This window comes from Anser anser, assembly GCF_964211835.1.
Source record: "Anser anser genome assembly, chromosome: 16".
In the NCBI taxonomy this organism is placed as follows: Eukaryota; Metazoa; Chordata; class Aves; order Anseriformes; family Anatidae; genus Anser; species Anser anser.
Window position 1 is genome coordinate 4,872,631 of NC_139737.1, and position 17,914 is coordinate 4,890,544.

The following is a 17,914-nucleotide window of genomic DNA, read 5'->3' on the forward strand; positions in this document are numbered from 1 at the left end:
TGACATATGTTAGTGCTAAGAAGTTAGTTGGGAGAACAACAGGAATTGGAAGTTGTTACTGATGAAAATAATTCATATGCATTGGATATACCTGAAGCAGTTGGGATGATAATTAAGAACAAAATGTTGAAATCTGCTTATAATTGCATTAGAAAGAATAGAGAGGCAAAACAGTTCAGGAAACATGTAGTCAATGTCCTAATAGCTTTTAAAGTCACTAATAGGTAACTTGGAAATGCAACTTCCTGAATGTACTAAGGAGAGGACATTAACACAATAAGCACTTACGTAAGCGCTTGTTTGTAACGTGAGGAAAGAAAGAAACACCCAGTTAAGGAAAAGTTGCAAAAAGTAACTATTTGCATGATTAATATATCAGATATGTTGTTCTGCGCTTCCATTTTTATACTTAATTATTTTGTGATTCAGTGTGTTTGCTGAGAATCTAGCAGATTACTACATGAAAGACATACATTAAACCTTATTAAATCAAGATCAGTCCTGAGCATACATAAATACCGTTCTATTTTCTTTTACTCTTGACAGTTTGAAAAGTTAATTGATGAAGCTACAAGAAGAAAAGATTTTGAATTGTTAGAACAATATCTGGAAACAGAAGAGTGTGAAAATGTCTCTCACAAATGCAGCAAACAGTTTGTCAACAAACTAGACAAGCTTCTGTGTCGGGTAGTGTCATTGTTACATGAGAATAATCTACACTGCCATTGTAATAGTCTGAAAAATATTCTTTTCATTTGGCTTGATTTATACCAGCAGATGACTTGAAAAACTGAAATCAAGTCTAAGAACAAAATCTCTATTTGAACTGTAATTAGGGTGGCTTTTGAGAACACAAAGACATCTGATTAATTAAATGTAACATCTAGTACTATACACTAAAGCTTAAATCATCATAATAATTTCAATTTCAGGAGCTTGACAAACAAGAATTCAAAACCATTTCAACTTTACTAAATTCTCTTTGGAAATGCGGGGAAAAAATCAGCATAGCCGGTGAAGATGGGCTCCCAGCAATGATAAAATATGGTCTTATTGGAAAGATAAGTATAACCATAAACCATATGGGAACTTCTGAAATATATTAATGAAGCATACATAAGTAATGCTTCAGTATTGAACAGCTTAGTATTCAATTTAGGCTTTGATTACCTTCTGAATTAAGAATTTCTTACAATTTCACAACAAACATTACTCATATTAAAATGTTTTTAGACAACCAGGTCCTTATAAAATGATACTGCTCCATTAAAGTGGAAGTTTGCCAAATTATGCAATATATAATTACTTTCTATAATGTTTTTGAGTCAGGAATTATAATTTTCTCATGCGATTTTATATTTTTTTTGTGAATACAACAATAATATTGTATCTGTTCTTTCAACAGATTATAGTCCTGATTATTTTCTGTTATTTAAATGCGTACGTTAAATAATTTAAGCATTTGTAACTCAGTATGTTAAATATACTGGAAAAAGAAAACCGCCACTTCCTTAATGCTTTCATCAGAGATTTTACTGAAGAACGTTAATGGCAGTGTCAGAAGGTGACCGTTATTCAGTTGACTTCTGAACTGCTTTTTCCAAAAAAGTGGCAGTAACTTCATGCTTCTACTCACACCTGCAAACACTTTTTCAATCAGCCACCATCCACTGTTGGCTGTTCTGTTTTGTGACAGCAGTTGCAAAAGTAGATCTCCAGTTTTTGTGTTAGAAAACCACAGAAATGACTTAGTAACGGATTTCAGGACTGAAATGACCTGAGTGTGAAATTTCAGTCTCTCTAAAGTGTGCTCAGGAGGCTGGAAACGTTGTTGTTGTTGTTATTTTAACCTTTGTATAGTTTGTTTAATTTCACTTAAGTATACTACAAACTTGTCTTTTTTCATGCAATTAAAATACGTTTGCTTTTATTTTCTCTTTACATGGTTAATTGGTTTGAAAAGGTAAAAGGAATTTTGATCCTTAGAGGAAATGAAAATAATAAAATCCTTACAACTCTGGCTGAAGATTTCTTCAACATATTGCTGGTAAAAATATGTTGACAAATAAAATCCATTGTGTGTATTTGTGAAAATAAATATTAGTAGTTTAGTGACAAAAAGACATTGAAACATTTTTCACTTAATATCCTTCTAAGTTAATGTTACAATTATTTCCGAAATAGATTACAAGTAGATAAATACTTTGCCTGTATTCTTACTCATTACCATAAAGAAAAGAAAAAAGTTTTTAGTGAACAAAAATTGACCCCTAGGTTTAATTTTTTATTCCAAAAATTAGCAGTATACTAATCCGTAATCCAAGGACCCAAGCTTTGTAAGATCTGTGAGTTTTTTGTAAAAATGTCTGCCCAAAAAAATATTGGGGAAATAATCCCCAGAAATTTAACAGATATCCTTTTGGGAAACTCAAGTTGGTATTAGAAAAGGTCTCCTGTATTCCTCATTAAGGATGAAATAATTGAAAAATCTTAAATGTTTTTTGATTACTTGCTTTAGGTACATGTGACCTGAATTTTATGCTGTAATATTTATAGTGCTTTTTCTTGTTTATTGTAGGCTGTATATGATAGCAGACCTGAAGGTGAGCTTAAAAAATTATACTCTAGCTATGGTGGTTAAAATGTCTCTTTCAGAACACTAAAAATTATCGGTGTAAAAATAACTCGTTACTTATGGAGCCATCTAAAGGCAAGGTAGTTCTGAGTCGTGCATGTGTAATAAGGTTTCATGACTAATGTAAGTATTCCACTGTTCTAAATGCTGCAGTTAGTAAACTGAGATAAAAGGGCTTATCCTCAAGAGGGCTATTCTATGCACAAAGAACCACGTTTCTCTTTCATGTTTAAAAAAAAAAAAAAAAGCTTGAATGTCAACTATAACTTTGATAGTTTAATTTAAGGTTTCTGTACAGACAGGTTTTCTTTGTAACTCGCTGGTATCTGTAATAAAAGCAAGAAAACATCTATTTAGTGATGGCAACTAAGTGGAGGCTTTATTGAAAAGAACCATGTTTCTAAACAGGCACAGCATTCCATAGCACAGTAGTATGTCTTTTTGGATATTGTTTTCACGAATAGCACTCTTACTTTTCAGTGAGGTAACACTAGTGGCAGAAAGACCATTTGGCTGTCACTGTCAAAGTGATGATCCCTTCCTTGTCCTTGGGAAGACATAATCCCAGGGTCAGACTTAATCTCTCAGAATTGAGTTACAGTGTGATGATGAGCTCCATGCACAGGGGACTTGTGCAGTGAGAATGTGATACAAAGGAATGTAAACATAGAAGGACATATTTACTATAAATTGAAGTACTATTCTGTCTTGCATCTTCACTGTGAAGTTTAAGGCATCTGTTTTTATATATCAGTAATCCTATATGGAAAGAAAGACATGCTATGTTTACACCTGCAAATAAGAATCTTTTTCCAAATGCTGGGTGAGGGGGCACCCTAAAAAACCTGATAACCTTAAATCTTTTTTTTCTCTCTTCATTAGGTAAAATGCAAATGTTAGAAAACTTTGTTCTGAGAATATGTACCCTCATTGCGGATGTAAGAATTAGTATTTATGTCCAGCAGGAGGTAAATGTTTCCTTTTTCTAAGCAGCAGTTTTCTGTTTAGTGTTTAAACAGACTTTGAAAAAATAGTAATTTAACTGTACAAATCCTACAAAAAAAAAAAAAGAGAGAGAATAGTGTTGTAATATCAGAAGGATGATTTAATATTTTTCTGGAATGTTTGTTGTCATTTATGTTTTTAACAACTTTCAGCTACTGACCCTTAACTTTTGCTTCGGACAATAAATTACAAAATGGTGGTAGAAAGATTCTGTTGCAAAAGTTATATAAATGCATAGAAAACAAGACACTGCAATATAGTTGCTATAAATATCTTTGAGAATGTAATAAATACTTTAGATACTTGTGGGAAGCTTGTACGCCTTCTAGAGTACTTCAAATTTCTCGTATTTATTTTACTTAACATCATTTTTTGGGGGGGGTTTTCTTCCTCTTTACAGAAAGGAAAAGGTTTGTTTTTGTTTTTTTTTTTTATAATTTTCTTCTTTAAGGCTATGTCTCAAAAGCACAGGCTTTTTAAAGCAAATTTGAGGTACACTGCAGCCAGCAATCAGCTGCAGAGAGAATTTAGCTCTGAAAGTTTGTTGCTATATTTACCCCTTGCAAATAAGAAACATAACCCTTTAACAACCGATACTCACATTAAAGGTAATGTAAGTTATGGAAGTTGAGGTAGTTTTATTAAGATAGATGCCATTTAAGGTCAAACAGAACTAATTTTTTTTGTTTTGCAGTTACTTAAGCATGTTATTTTCTTCAGTCATATGAAATACTTTATGTAGGCCCAAAATGCAGGTAGAGAATAATTTAAACTTCAGCAATTTATTTAATATTTACTTAATATTTAATCCTACTCCTTTTTTTTTATCACTGTTCTTAGGTAGTAAGAAAACTTAATTTAATGCTTGACAACATGCCTCGAGATGCCAGGAAAAAGATATTTTCTACAAAGGAAATGCTGCCTGTCATGTAAATAATCTTTGATTTTTTTAATTTTTTTTTTAACCAGGACTGTTTATAATGCATACAGATCAGTCCCTGTTTAACTCATTTTTGCATTTGCTGTTATGTTGCCATTGGCAGTGGGCAGGTATTCTCATAGTTTTGTGTTTTTTTCCCCTTACAACCCTAAATTGCCTCATTTTCAATCTGAGTTAGGTTTTGTTTCATCCCAGTTGTCTTTAAACAATTACACTCTTAATTATAAGGATGTGTGTAGAGCACAGTGAATCACTCACTGGAAGGAATGTCTTTGTGTGTTTGGAAAACTTTTTACAGCATTTAAAAAACAAAAACATACACATCAGGTGTTTCAATTCCCCAGTGTTGTTTTCAGTTGTATGTCCTATGCGGATCAAAGACTACCCCTCTGAAGTCTGATAATTCAGCTGAATCAGGGTTTCAGCTCACATGTCGAGAGATTGTAATTAAGTAAACTTCTATGCTTTTTTTCTTTTTGCTGTCATAGTTTGACAAAACTGCTTACTTTTGCAGGAGTGACATGGGTAGGAGAATTTTGGATGCTGGAGGTGAGCATGGTTAATAAACAACCTAGTACTGAGCTTAAAAATTACATGTAGACCCCTTCAAAATTGAGAAGAATACCTTTAGAAACTGCACAATTTTGCAGTTACAGTCCTCTGAAGAAGAAAATATTGCATGAAAACAGTCTGCAAACTGGAATGTACCAGATGTATGCAGAATATAGCTAACTTTTTGAAGCTTTTGGTCCTCTTCTCTAGCAAATAAGTTTTTAAACAGCAAAGATCAGAAGGAAATCAATCTTTGAGCATAGTAAATTGCTAGCCATGTTCAGTATTACTGTAGCTTCTGTCAGGGATCACTTTGGTTTCCCCCCATTCAGGTGAAAGTTGAAAATTTCTTATCGCTTACTTTTGTGCCTAGCGTTGCTTTGACATTCCCTGAGAGTTTGATTGAAATTTTACTTTGAAACTAAGTTGTTCAGTCATCCTTATTCCTGTAATTCTTTATCTATATATCCTTTATGGATTACATTCCTGGATATAACGCGATGTGTAATATGTAAAAGCTCAGCACTGCCAGTACCAGTTTCTTATACAATATTTTTTTTTTTTTTTGGAAATCAGTAGTATCCTTAAAATTACTATTCCTGCAAAATGTATTCTGTCGTAGACTATGATCTGCAAGTAGCCATTACAGAAGCTTTATGCAGAATGATACCAGAGAAACAAAGAAGGGAACTGGCATGCCAATGGTTTTCCATGGACTTTGTGTCCAGTGCATTTAAAGGAATTAAAGATTCTGAGTTTGAAACAGTAAGTCATATGAAAAATGTTTCCATAGAGGTAGACTTTTGTTACACTTATTCAAGAAATGTCTCTGTTTTAATAGGACTGCAGAAAATTTCTTAACCAGGTGAATGGCATGCTTGGAGACAAAAGAAGGTAAAACTGATTTTTTTTTTAACACTAATATGTTTTCTTTTCTGGAGTCAATGGCCGCTCATTGGGAGTACCCTTTTTGTCACAAAAACTGTTTTTGGTGAACCCTGAATTAAAACAATACGAGCAAATAAGACTAATATTGCTGTGGTATTAAGTCAAGGAACTGTAGACAGTTAGGTGTTTTTGTGTTTTGTTTTGTTTTCAAAGCATTAATTAGTAAGGAAATACTGTCTTTTGGCACATTGCCACAGGTATTATCTTCTCTATCTAGATGTTAATTTTATGTAATTCCTACACTTGGGAAGAAAAGACAAACATAATGTCAGTTCGAAGAAACTGTTCATTAAATAAAGAACATTGGGCTAAGTGACTTCTTTTGCTTACTGTGATCTCTTAATTTCTAAAGTACATAAGTTTTGTGCTGAAAGCAATCCATTTGCTTTGTTCAGATATGCAAAATTTATAGCATTTTAGTCTTTGACAAAATACCCTTTTCTTACAGGGTTTTTACATATCCGTGCTTGTCAGCAGCTCTTGATAAATATGAGGTAAAGTGCAGACTTAATCACATATCCATAGATTTTTATTTGTGCAGATGAAGTATTTCTTTGCCTTCTAGTTCAGAGAACTAAGGATTAAATAAGATTTTTTCAGGCATATGTATGGAAGTCCATGTATTTGTAGTTTGTCAACCTGTAACACAAAGCCTGTTAGCTGGTATAAATCATTATTCTTAGCTCTCATTCTTTCATCTTAATTTTTCTTTTCAGCTACAGATACCATTAGATGAAAACCTTGAAGAATTTTGGATTGATTTCAACATTGGTAGTAGAAGTATATCTTTCTATGTGGCAGCAGATAATGCAGTAAGCTAAGTTTTTTCTGTCACACTTGATTCTTCTAAGGCAGTAGATGCACATGGTTTCAAATATATCAAGTTTGTTTCCCTACATCAACATGTTGAAATTATATCTGCATCTGGAGAGAAAAAAAAAAAATATATATATATATATATAAATATATATGATTTGGTGCAGAAATAGGCAAATGTTGCCAGGAAAAATTGATGCCACTGTTATATCTTTTTTTAATGTACTGAGATAAAAAAAAAAAATCAAAGTAATGACCAATACTGTTTGTGAACAATTTAATATATAATAGCACATATGAACAAGACACCGTTTAAAAATTACTATCATAGAATCAAATGGCAGTTGTGGTTTTAACTCAACCGTTTAGATGAGTATTTCTACCAAAGATCTTCTGAAAGATTACTGTCTGTTATAAATGAAGCTGATGTTCATTGTCACTTCTTCTAACAGAGTATATTTTTCTGTAACTGAAAAAATATCTTAACTGAATAGCTTTCTGGTCAGTGTACTCCATTTAATTGTAATATATGGTTTTCTTTTCAAAATTATGTATATTTTTATATAAGGATCATCAATGGGAAACAGTCATTATACCAGAGGAAGAGGTAGTCCTGTACAACCTTGAAGGTATTAGCAGTCATGAATGTGATCTTTTGTTATACACTAACTTGGATTTTCAAACTGATTAATAATAAAGTACTGACTCAAATTCTCAGCAAAGCAAAATTCTCACTGAAAACATTACACGTACTTTTTTTGTAAAATTGCACTGCAGTCTTATTAGCATTTTAGGCATGCAGGTGTGATTTAATTAAAATAATTTTAAACTGATGTCTTAGAGATATTTTAATGCAAAATAAAGCATAAAACAATAATGTTTAGTAATTTTCCTTTCAAATGTCTTAGAATGGATTTGTAAATACCTATAATTTGCCTGCAGCTATTATAAGTAACCTTCAGAAAAAATCCTACAGGTAAATATATAGAATAAATATTTTTACTAGATTAAATCTTGAATTATTTCACTAATGTCTATTGTAGGTTAGACAGAATTAAATAAAACATGTCTTAATAGCTTAACTGAAGCATACAAATAAGTATCATGTGTTTACAAATACTACATGAACAGAGCTACAAAATTCTAATGAAAATACTTTTTGCAATTTTGTTTTTGTCCAGAGAAAGATTCAAAAAAATTATTAACGATAGATCTAAAAAGCCCAATGAATGTGGGTAATCAAGAAGGAGAGAAAATTTTTTTATATTTTGATTCTATCTTGGAAATCAAAGATGTAACCGGAAAGGTTTATGGATTAAGTAAATGTAAGGTAAGATTTAAACACTCTTCCTAACAGTTTTTATTCAATTTGAAATGAATGTTTCATTGCCATATAAATGTTGTTATAACTGTGATTATTTTATCGTTATCTATTTATACAGATAGTTTCTGATTAACGTTGGCACTACAGAACAGCATTTCTCCCATAATCTGTTAAGCTTCAGTAAAGTTGACTAATAAATTTAAAAATAATTGCAACAAAAATGAAGAGGCTGTAAAGGATTCACTGTCGAGTTTTGCATATACAATTAACATTTTGCATATATGACTTGGCAGAAACACAGGAAGTAGATGTTTAAACGTACTGAGGTCTATCAGAAATGACTCGTTACTATTCACTTACCCTCTTATGAACTGATTTATTTAATCAAAAACTTTTAGCCAGCCATAGCTTGCTCCTTTTATGCCTGTTGCAAACTACTTTGCCCAGAACTCTTCCTGACCGAGAAATGTGTGAGGAACAGAGCTGCTGTGAACTTGCAGGAATCTATTTTCCCCTCTAATCTGATTTCAGACACTACTTCAGACTTAACTATTTTATTTTTGTTTCTTGTTTTAAAAAAGTGAGCAAAGTGATTATTTTACATAGATGGTTACTCACTTTGTAGGGATTTAGTAAGAAGCAGTCTTCGTCAGTTGCCAAAACAACTGTGCATGTCATCTTTGATGAAAGTGGATCCCAGGTATTTTACTTCAGTATGCTGAGATGGCTGTTTTCTTTTTGTTGTTTGTTCTTGATTATTAGCTAATTATGATCATTCACCATAAAAGCAAGAACTTTTAAAACACCAATGAGCAAAAAAGGCTGTAAAACCAATTAAATGATTTCTAGTAAGTGTGAATTGTATCTAATTTGTATCCTTTTCGGAAGGAATCATTAATATGTAAATTGAATACTTCAGACAAATAGATACAGAAGTTTCTTTGTTGGAACTGTGATTTGGTGACCCTTTCTTCTTAGGTAAAGTAACAGATGGGATACTTTTCAAACTATATGTATATAAGCTCCAAAGTTCATTAAAATCTATAGTGAGGAAGGTGTTACTCAAGGTAAAGAATTTTTCTGAGTGTGTGTTTATATATATAACTACAAAATGTTATAGTATTTTGGATTTATATTTATGTTTGCATTTATATAGAATTTTGGTAATTTGTGTGTGTGTGTGTATATATGTGTGTGTGTGTTAGGTTCTGGTACCGGAAAGTCAGTTGTCACCATGTTTGGAAGAAAAATCTGAAGAAGAGGAGAAACTCTGTAAGTACAAAACACAGCAACTTCCAGGAACACAAAGGACTCTGTGCACAAACAACAACCAAGATAAATGCAAAGGTAGTTCCTCCAAGGTAAGCTGGAGTATCAGAACAGAAAAGAATACATAAGAAATAAGTAAACTTAAATGTTTATATACTTTAGAATATAAAAAACTGTTATTTTAAAATTGAAGTATAATACAGATTTTGATTTCCCTATGACTTTTCACTAAGCTGTGTAAATGATTTTTCAACAAAGTTTGTCATCATTACTGTTATAGTTTCAAAATACGTAACAAAAAAAAAGAGCAATTTTTAGCATTCTTTAATAGACCATTATCCTTGTAGAATTCTCCTTGGAGAGGAATGTTTTGAAGGTACGCTTAGATACCTTATGCAAAAGTCAAGTATAGCTTCTGAAGACTTATCAGCGATAGTATTTGCTCTAATTAGAGACAGGTCCTATACTCTGGGTGTTCACAGATGTTTACAAAAAAGCTTTGATGTTGTCAAGATTAATCCTGTGTCCTGATTAACCAAACCACAATTTGATGGGCCTGTCCCTGTGCATAGCTGATTCTCTGGTCTAAACTGGGAGGAGCAGGATTGTGAAGCCTGGTATTTCTTTTGCTACATAGTTCCTAAAAAATTGTGAAGTTATGAATGTATTATGGTTCTACTGGAAATAACTACAGATATGTTAGGAGAAAAAGATGAAGCCGTGTGTTGCCATTTCTTCGTCATGCAATAGTCATGCAGTGCATGTCTTGTCAGAAGTTGTCTTCAGTAGACTTGTTCCTGAGGTTCTGCTGGTTTATGTGATAGGTTTGTGGAAACTCCTGGAAGTCATCTTGGTTTCTTTGATTGTTAACCAGGGACAGGATTTGGCCTTGTACTGTTGAATTATTTTAGGAACAACAATTGCTGCTCTCGGTTAAAATCCTTTAGTTTCAAGTGTTATGGTGAACTTTTTTATGGAAAGAGAACTGTGTAAAAAAATCTGTTTCATTGATGAGTGTAGCAAGAACAGTTGATATTTCAATAGCAAAATGTTCAAAGACTCTTGGAAATGGATTTTCTAAAAACTTGTGTTGTCATCCTTAAGTCTGTGTATTATGGCCAAGTGTTTTTTTGTGCCTCAAGATAACCACATCTTGTAAAAGGAAGGTGTCTGAAGCATCAGTGCTTATTCCTGGAACTACAAGATTTCCCACACGGAGTCCACTGCTATTTGTTAGTACATGTAAGTTTACAAGTACTTTCATGGTAAAACTAAACTATAAATAGTCTTTGAGATGGCTGGTTGAGATAACATAATACAAGGATGAACTGTAATCCATCGCAGAACTGGAAATGAGTAATAGACTTCATAAAATCTCCCTAGCAGGTGCTTTAAACTTGAAATTTTTAAAGCAGGCCACTTGCTACTGTTCCATAGGCAGAATAGTATTCCAAACAGCAGAAAGCCACCTATTGGTTTTATTGCAGCTGTCAGTAAGCGGTTTGTGCTGGAGCAAGCTGAGAAGTCAGCTTGTGAGGCAAAGTAGGAAACAATGGATCGGAAGGTCTGAGTCACAGGCCCAGTGCTTCTGATGCTTACTTCAGAAGTACTTTTTACAGAGAAAGGGATAAGAAAGAAACTTTCCTTTATCACAAATAGGAGTCATCACTTTCCTACTAACAGTTCTACTGTAACAGATATTTTCTAAAGAAAAGGGAGAGGTTTTTAAGACAAAAGCCAGTAGAGGCTGGAGATGAAGCTAGCAGCCAAACAGCGTGACTAACAAATCTAATTTACTGTCTTTAGTGATCTCAAATGCATCAATATCCTTAGTCAATCATACAAATTAAAAGAACAGAGGATAGAAATGAAAGCATTTTAATTAGAATGGAACAATACAGAATTTCTCTAGCTTTTTTATTTGCCGTTCACCACACTATCTATCCCAACCAAAATGTATTACAGTAAAATATTAAACAGATGACTAAGCATTTTCTACTAGAGCCTGTTTGTAAAAACATTGCTTGCCTCCAGACATCCACCACAGGCTCATTAATCTCCTTAATAACTTAATTGAAATCAATAAAATTATTCAAGATGGATAATGAGTTAATATAAATGCTACTCAGCTTTTATAAAGTATATGCAATAAATGACGTCATGGGCAACACTCTTCATATTGATCAAATACTAGAATTCTAACACATCTCTTGTTTGCTTTCAGCCACTCCTTGTAAAGGACGATTTAAATTACCTTTGAAAATGATGAGCTCTGCTGAAAGGTCTAACAGTAATGAAATAAATGAGACCAGAACAAAAAATGTCTATAAAGAACCTACTGGAGTATGCATGCCATCTGTAGCTAAGTCTTACTCAGACTAACATTAATTTGTATTCTAATATGTTCTTAATTTGTATTTTGGAGAGCTAGAGTTTTGCAATCACTTTTAGAAAATAGTGTGTTACATACACAATGTATTATTGCCCTCTGGATTTCAGGTTTAATCGTTCTAAAGTCAGATTGAATTCTTACAAAAATAGCCAAAACTTGCATTCAGTCACCAGTTCGGACCCCAGAACTTGCTTCTACTAGCAACCACAATTCTTCCTTTGTGTATAATGTGACAATAGTGTATACATAAAATCTCAGTTATGTAATGTTGATGTAGACTTAAAGAACATATAATACAGTCAGCTACAGTTGTGAAATGTTAATGTCTTCAGGTTATAGCATTTGTAGCATCGGTTTTAGAGCATTTGTGATCAGGAATCCATTAAAATCTAATAAAGCTACATAGGTGTCACTGAATAACTGCAGTTTGAGTATGTGTATTTTTGGTTCTTTTCCAGTTAACAAAGACATCAAACTAACATTTTATTTCTATCTCTGAATGTTTTTCTGAGTCAGATTCAGGTCAGATCCCCAAGAATGGGATTCTGAAGCAGTTTTTGATATAGCTATGCTTCAAAAAAAGGCTTTATTATATAGAATGTATAGTTTAGAATATTTCAAGTGTTAGTGGGAAAATTTGTTCTGTTTTTTATGGATTGTAATTGTTATTTATTTTACTTTCTAGAATGGGCAAAGATGTACACCAGATAATGAATTTTCTGAAACAGAACAGAATGCCAGGAAGTCAAAAATGAGAGATGAGGCAAAACTACCTGAAAAGGTATTGGAACCAGTACTTCATTTAAAAGAAAAAATAATTCTCTGTTTTATTAGGGGAACTGTAAGTTTGACGTGCCTTACTGTTTGTAGTTCTATGACGGTATTTTATTTTGGATGTTATTCTCCTGTAGGGAATATGTAATGAAGAAGTTCTAAAAAATATACAAGAGGCAGAAAATAGGGCCACCAGAAAGCAAACTTTAGGCAAGTAATTTTACAAGTGTTGATAGTCCTTACTTTAATTTTTTTAATCTTGTCTTTTTTTTTTTTTTTCAAAAATAATTGATAACAAATTAATGTCTTGTTTAGATGATGCACTAGATATTGTTCCTGATTCTCAGCCAACAGGGAGAAGCAACAAACATCCGTAAGTATTGGAAAAGAATGCCAAGTCACTGCTGTTTTATGACTTTCTTATGACTACTTCATGAAAAGGTTATTCTGTTGTCTTAAACAGATTCACCATTTAGTTAGTCTTTGATTGCTTTGAGAATAATACTCATTAAAAGTAATGTTTAGTAGTACCATGGAGAGTAATTATCTCAGATGACATCAGAAGGTAAGATAAAAATGACATGGGATCACATATAAGTAGGTGAACTGTGCCATAAGAAGCAGCAGACTTCATCAAGTTCTAACTCTTGTAGACACGCCACAGAGTTATCTGGGTTCAAGTTTAATGATGGCCATCAGGCATTGTTGCCTTTTTGAAACTGACTTAAAAATGTGTATTGTTTGTGAAGGTTTGCCATTTAACAGTACATTGGTTAATTGAACAATGGTAGCAGGCTTAGCGCTAACGTAAAATGCTCTGATATGTATAAGCCATCACTATTTTCCCATGTTGTGGTGTACGTTTGTTGTAGTTCAGACACACACACTTTCTAAAATTTACTGATAATATGATGGTATCATTTCTATTAGACTGCCTGGTCTTTTGGAAAGTTCTTCTGATAAAAAAAGAATATGGAAAAAAAGAGCGTGTTCTGTTCCTGAGAAGAATATAACAACTGGTGGCAGGCAAAAACTAAATCTGACATCAGGACCTACATCCCATTCAGGTTATGTTCATATTTTGTTAATTGTTAGTGTTAAAAATGTTTCAGATGAGTTTTTAACCTATGGCTCTGCTTTCTTTCTGTATTAGTTCCTGTTTTTAACAAAAGAGATGTGAAACAAAATGTTTTTTATTCAGTTTGTGGAAATACCTCTCCAGATAAACAAATAAATAAAAAAAGAGAAAAACAGCAGCAAAATGGAATTGAAATCAGGAGGGAAGAAAACTGCAAAATACTGAGTGGACAGTCAAAGAGCATTAATAATTTGGAACTGAAACAGTTGAATACAGAAATTAAAAATACTTCAACTACTGCTGAAACATTTAAAACATATCTTTCAGCTAGAGTGTCAGAAACATCTTTGCATTCTGATTTTACAAAATACAGCAATATGGAAGAAGAAGCTGATGTTCTCTCAGGAAAAGAGACTTCAAATAATAAACAGTCAAAAACGGTGAGAGTTTCTTACCTTTGTTTCTTTGACAAGTAATTAAGGTAATTGTCAAATTTCCAGTATTCCAAAATTGTCAAAATGTATTTTACTTTCATTTACTCTCAAACTTATTTTTACATTATTTAATTCATTAAATAGGCTTTTTATTAATAATTCTTAAATATGCAGCCCACTTGTGCTTCACATGCAATTCTCATTTATTCACTTTCAAATGTACACAGTACACAGAAACAAAACATTTAAAACAAAATATTTGCTAACCTCATGTCTTATGGCCCACTGTATGGACAATGCAAGAGAAAATGATTTTCAAACAAATGTTATTTAGAGCATCTAGAAGGCTTTTGATTACTGGAAAAACAGTAGCTCTGTTGCAGCTTTACCCTTTCGTTGGATGGCTTCAAAGTTGAATATTCAACTCTTATTTTTCTAGAAAAAAAAGTCTAAAGAAATGACAGATGCAACAAAATCACTAATTACTAAAATCAGTGACAGATATAAAGAAAAGACTAACGAGAAAAGCAAAACAAGAGACTCCTCAGGTTTCAACAGGTATGATGTAAACTATATATACTTTTATGCTTGTTCTTTTTCGTGGAACTTCATCTGCAATCTACTTCTCTATCTACAGTTATTGCATATCAGCTTTTACATGAATTTTTTTGTTCACTTCTGATAAACCTCATGGTATGAAAGAGCAGGAGGCATGTAGTTGCATTAGTTGAAACAAGGCTGTTAGAAATTCCATTCAGTGTTCTTTCACTCATTCATTCACAGAACTTTCCCTGGAGAGAATTTAGCTGGAATAGTTGATGGTCACAGCATAATACTGGGTATCTCCATCCTATCTTCTTCATTCAGGGTTCAAATTTGGATTAATTTATCAAATTTCTGATGATCAAAAGTGTTCCTAGTTCTCTTCTCCTGAAACAGTTGGCTGTCAGATGGTTTAAATTAACAAATTCTTAAATGGGAAGACTAGTCCTACCTTGCACTGATACATGGAGATGTACTTTACATATAATTACATGTCCTCCTTTCCAGTTTGATACTAAATGGATGACAAGAGAATGGAGTAGTTGTTAGACTACTTCACCTTCTGAATGTTTTGGATAGTGACTTGGAAGACATGCAGGGTGTGTACGTAGTAGCGTGTACCTAGCTGCTAAGTACATAGCTTTTGTAAAGCACAAAAATGAATGGGAGCTGATCTATTTTTAGCCACTTGTTTTACTATTTAAATGTCTGAATACCTTTAAATTCGTATTACATAAGGCTTTTATTTGTATAAACAGTATTTTCATATATATTCTATTTAGGATCTAACAAAATGTATCCTTATTTTTTCAGACCATGTTTAAGTAAATCTTGTTTCAGTGTTAATAAGGTAATTTGAGTTACTGATTTTGTTCCTTTTTTTTTTCCTTAACAAACGTGTGCATATATGATGGCATCTAGTAGATGTAAATTGAAAGTTTACAAATATCGGTGAATGTTAAACAACTCTGTAGAAGTTAGTGTTAATTCTGCATTGAATGTTAACTATCTAAACATACTTTATATATATATTCTTTTGTTTTCTGGAATAATATTTTTATGAGCAACTGTTAGCCAGAGAAACTCCAATTAATTTTTGTTTACACATTCTGTAATTGAGTCTGTTTCCTTGTGAGTAATATGGACTCTTTAATTTTGAGCATAACAATACTAAACATTTACAATTAAAATGCTATAGTAATCAAGCTGGTCTAAATGAGACTACAGAATCCTTAAATAAGATCTAGCTAGGATACAGAAACTACTCCTAATGTTTGGGGGGAAAAACAATTGATGTGAGGTTTAGTTAGCATCCTTAAATGATAACTCCTAAAAGATTTAGGTTCTACTAGCTCTTTTTTACATTTGCCGTATTGCATTACTGCTAATCAAGTGCAAGTCCGAAAAGTTGCTAGGTTTTTCCATAAGTTCATGCTGAAAAACCTGTTCTGTGAAATGACAGATTGTACAAAGACGTAGTCCCAATTTGACATGAGTAAATTCCAATTTATGTCTAGGAAAAAGTTCAAAATAGAAGCTTGAAAACTACTACTTTCCTTGATACAACCGCTGGACATATTTTGTAAGTAGTTATAACATTTTCAAACAAAATTTATAATTACCCTTATCAAACTATGAGAAATATTAATTTACGTACTTAAAAAATTGATCTCTATGTCTGTTTGACAGGGATGATGTCTACAACTTTAACATCAGTGGGTCTGATGAGCCTACAATAAAGCTTGGGGTGAGAATATAGCTGAAACTTATATGTAATGAATAGAATGTGAAGCAGCTCTATCAAATGAAAATTATGCCTACTGAAAGTATAGTTAACATCTAAAAATTCAAATTAGTGTCACTGAAAGGTGTGGGGAAAAAATAGTTTGCCAAGTCATTGTTTTGTACATACATAGTTACCTCCATCGCTTTCAAATGTATAATGATATATGCTATCATAAGGTTCTGGCCACTTAAAAAATTGTTTTCCTGAATTAAGAATGAAACAGTTTGTAGGAAGTATTATGTATCTATTAAAAGATATTAAAAAAATAATAATTATTGCCTTCTTTTCAACATCCCATCCTGTAAAGACATCTTTTCCTAGCTGTGTGAGTAACGAGAAAATCTAGCTAAAATAAAAGCAAAGGATGACAAGAGACAATGTTTTGCCTTTTTTGGCTAAGAGGAGCCTACTGAATAGGTGAAAGTAGTGGTTGGAAGGCAAGTGGTTGGAAGCAAATGTATTAGCTAGAGAGACACAAGCTTTAGTCAGTTCCAGTTGGTTTTAATTATCAACTCTGTTCTTAAATAATTTCTAAGATAGAAATTAATCATAGTCAGTTAATTGCTGAGTATAAAAACTGAGCAGAAAAGCCCTTAACCATGTTATCTGATGGCCTGTTTAATTTTGTTTAAACTGTATCTTGAATGAAATTTATCATTTATTCTCATTTATTTATGTTTTTTAGATCCAAGACTGTCATGTTAAGGAACAGAACATTCATACAGATCCAAAGAAAAACGGGTAGAGATGTTATGTTGTGTCCTAGTCTCCTGAGGATAAGCAAGTATAGTACTGTCTGCATTCCCCAGCATGCCATTATGACAGTCCAGGGAATGCATACAGGACATATCTTGACTGTTGTTTTTTCAAGCAGTAAACATAGCTGCTATCATCTCCTAGTCTATTTTATCATTTTCCTTTGGAAAACATATCTAACATTTTCTATAACCTGATAAAAATGAAAGATTGTGTTTCATGATGAAAGCAGCTTTAGTATTCATGGAATACTACAGGGATTTAACCTCCTGAACAGAGTGGGGTAGCTTTTGGTTAATGCCCTGCTTGCAAAGGGACTTACTGCTAATTGTAGTGTTACTGATCATTAGCAAATACATGTATCCTTTAGGGTTTAAGGTGAACAGATCTTTCCAAAGTAGATTTGAGAACAAAAATAGGTACATCTGTTTGAATCCTTAATCTATACATCATATGAATAGCAGAAAGATTTAGATGTTGATTTATTGTTTAAAGGTGTTTTTTCTTTTTTCTTTTCTTTTTTTTTTTTTTTTTTTAAATCAAGGAATCCAGATGAAATTAAAACTAGCACTGAAATGAAAGCAGGAAAAAAAGTAAGGCTCAGAACTTTGTGGAAACAAAACAGTTTGTCTTCCTGTGTTTAAATACCAAGTATGTAATTG

The 17,914-nt window shown here is 32.5% G+C and overlaps 1 protein-coding gene across 14 annotated transcripts in view; it reads left to right on the plus strand.

Annotated features, from left to right (window-relative positions):
* SYCP2 (synaptonemal complex protein 2) overlaps nt 1-17,914 on the plus strand; it is a 30,432-nt gene that overhangs the window by 3,499 nt on the left and 9,019 nt on the right. For 8 of the 14 annotated variants that reach the window (XR_014573078.1, XM_083801767.1, XM_083801757.1 and 5 more), the window contains 28 exons: nt 547-687; nt 933-1,061; nt 1,943-2,047; nt 2,579-2,603; nt 3,518-3,603; nt 4,481-4,569; nt 5,095-5,129; nt 5,755-5,897; nt 5,974-6,026; nt 6,529-6,574; nt 6,797-6,892; nt 7,465-7,525; nt 8,078-8,226; nt 8,846-8,920; nt 9,426-9,581; nt 10,632-10,731; nt 11,714-11,832; nt 12,567-12,662; nt 12,793-12,865; nt 12,971-13,028; nt 13,586-13,722; nt 13,809-14,173; nt 14,607-14,725; nt 15,524-15,560; nt 16,228-16,292; nt 16,400-16,457; nt 17,182-17,237; nt 17,797-17,845. Coding sequence is in view for 13 of the 14 variants with exons in the window: in XM_083801767.1 (XP_083657893.1) it covers nt 547-687; nt 933-1,061; nt 1,943-2,047; nt 2,579-2,603; nt 3,518-3,603; nt 4,481-4,569; nt 5,095-5,129; nt 5,755-5,897; nt 5,974-6,026; nt 6,529-6,574; nt 6,797-6,892; nt 7,465-7,525; nt 8,078-8,226; nt 8,846-8,920; nt 9,426-9,581; nt 10,632-10,731; nt 11,714-11,832; nt 12,567-12,662; nt 12,793-12,865; nt 12,971-13,028; nt 13,586-13,722; nt 13,809-14,173; nt 14,607-14,725; nt 15,524-15,560; nt 16,228-16,292; nt 16,400-16,457; nt 17,182-17,237; nt 17,797-17,845 (2,721 nt within the window). In the remaining variant the exon portion in view is untranslated. Of the gene's footprint in view, nt 1-546; nt 688-932; nt 1,062-1,942; nt 2,048-2,578; nt 2,604-3,517; nt 3,604-4,480; nt 4,570-5,094; nt 5,130-5,754; nt 5,898-5,973; nt 6,027-6,528; nt 6,575-6,796; nt 6,893-7,464; nt 7,526-8,077; nt 8,227-8,845; nt 8,921-9,425; nt 9,582-10,631; nt 10,732-11,713; nt 11,833-12,566; nt 12,663-12,792; nt 12,866-12,970; nt 13,029-13,585; nt 13,723-13,808; nt 14,174-14,606; nt 14,726-15,523; nt 15,561-16,227; nt 16,293-16,399; nt 16,458-17,181; nt 17,238-17,796; nt 17,846-17,914 lie in introns of those variants that run through there. The other 6 variants (XM_083801765.1, XM_083801766.1, XM_083801763.1 and 3 more) reach the window with 5 other exon arrangements.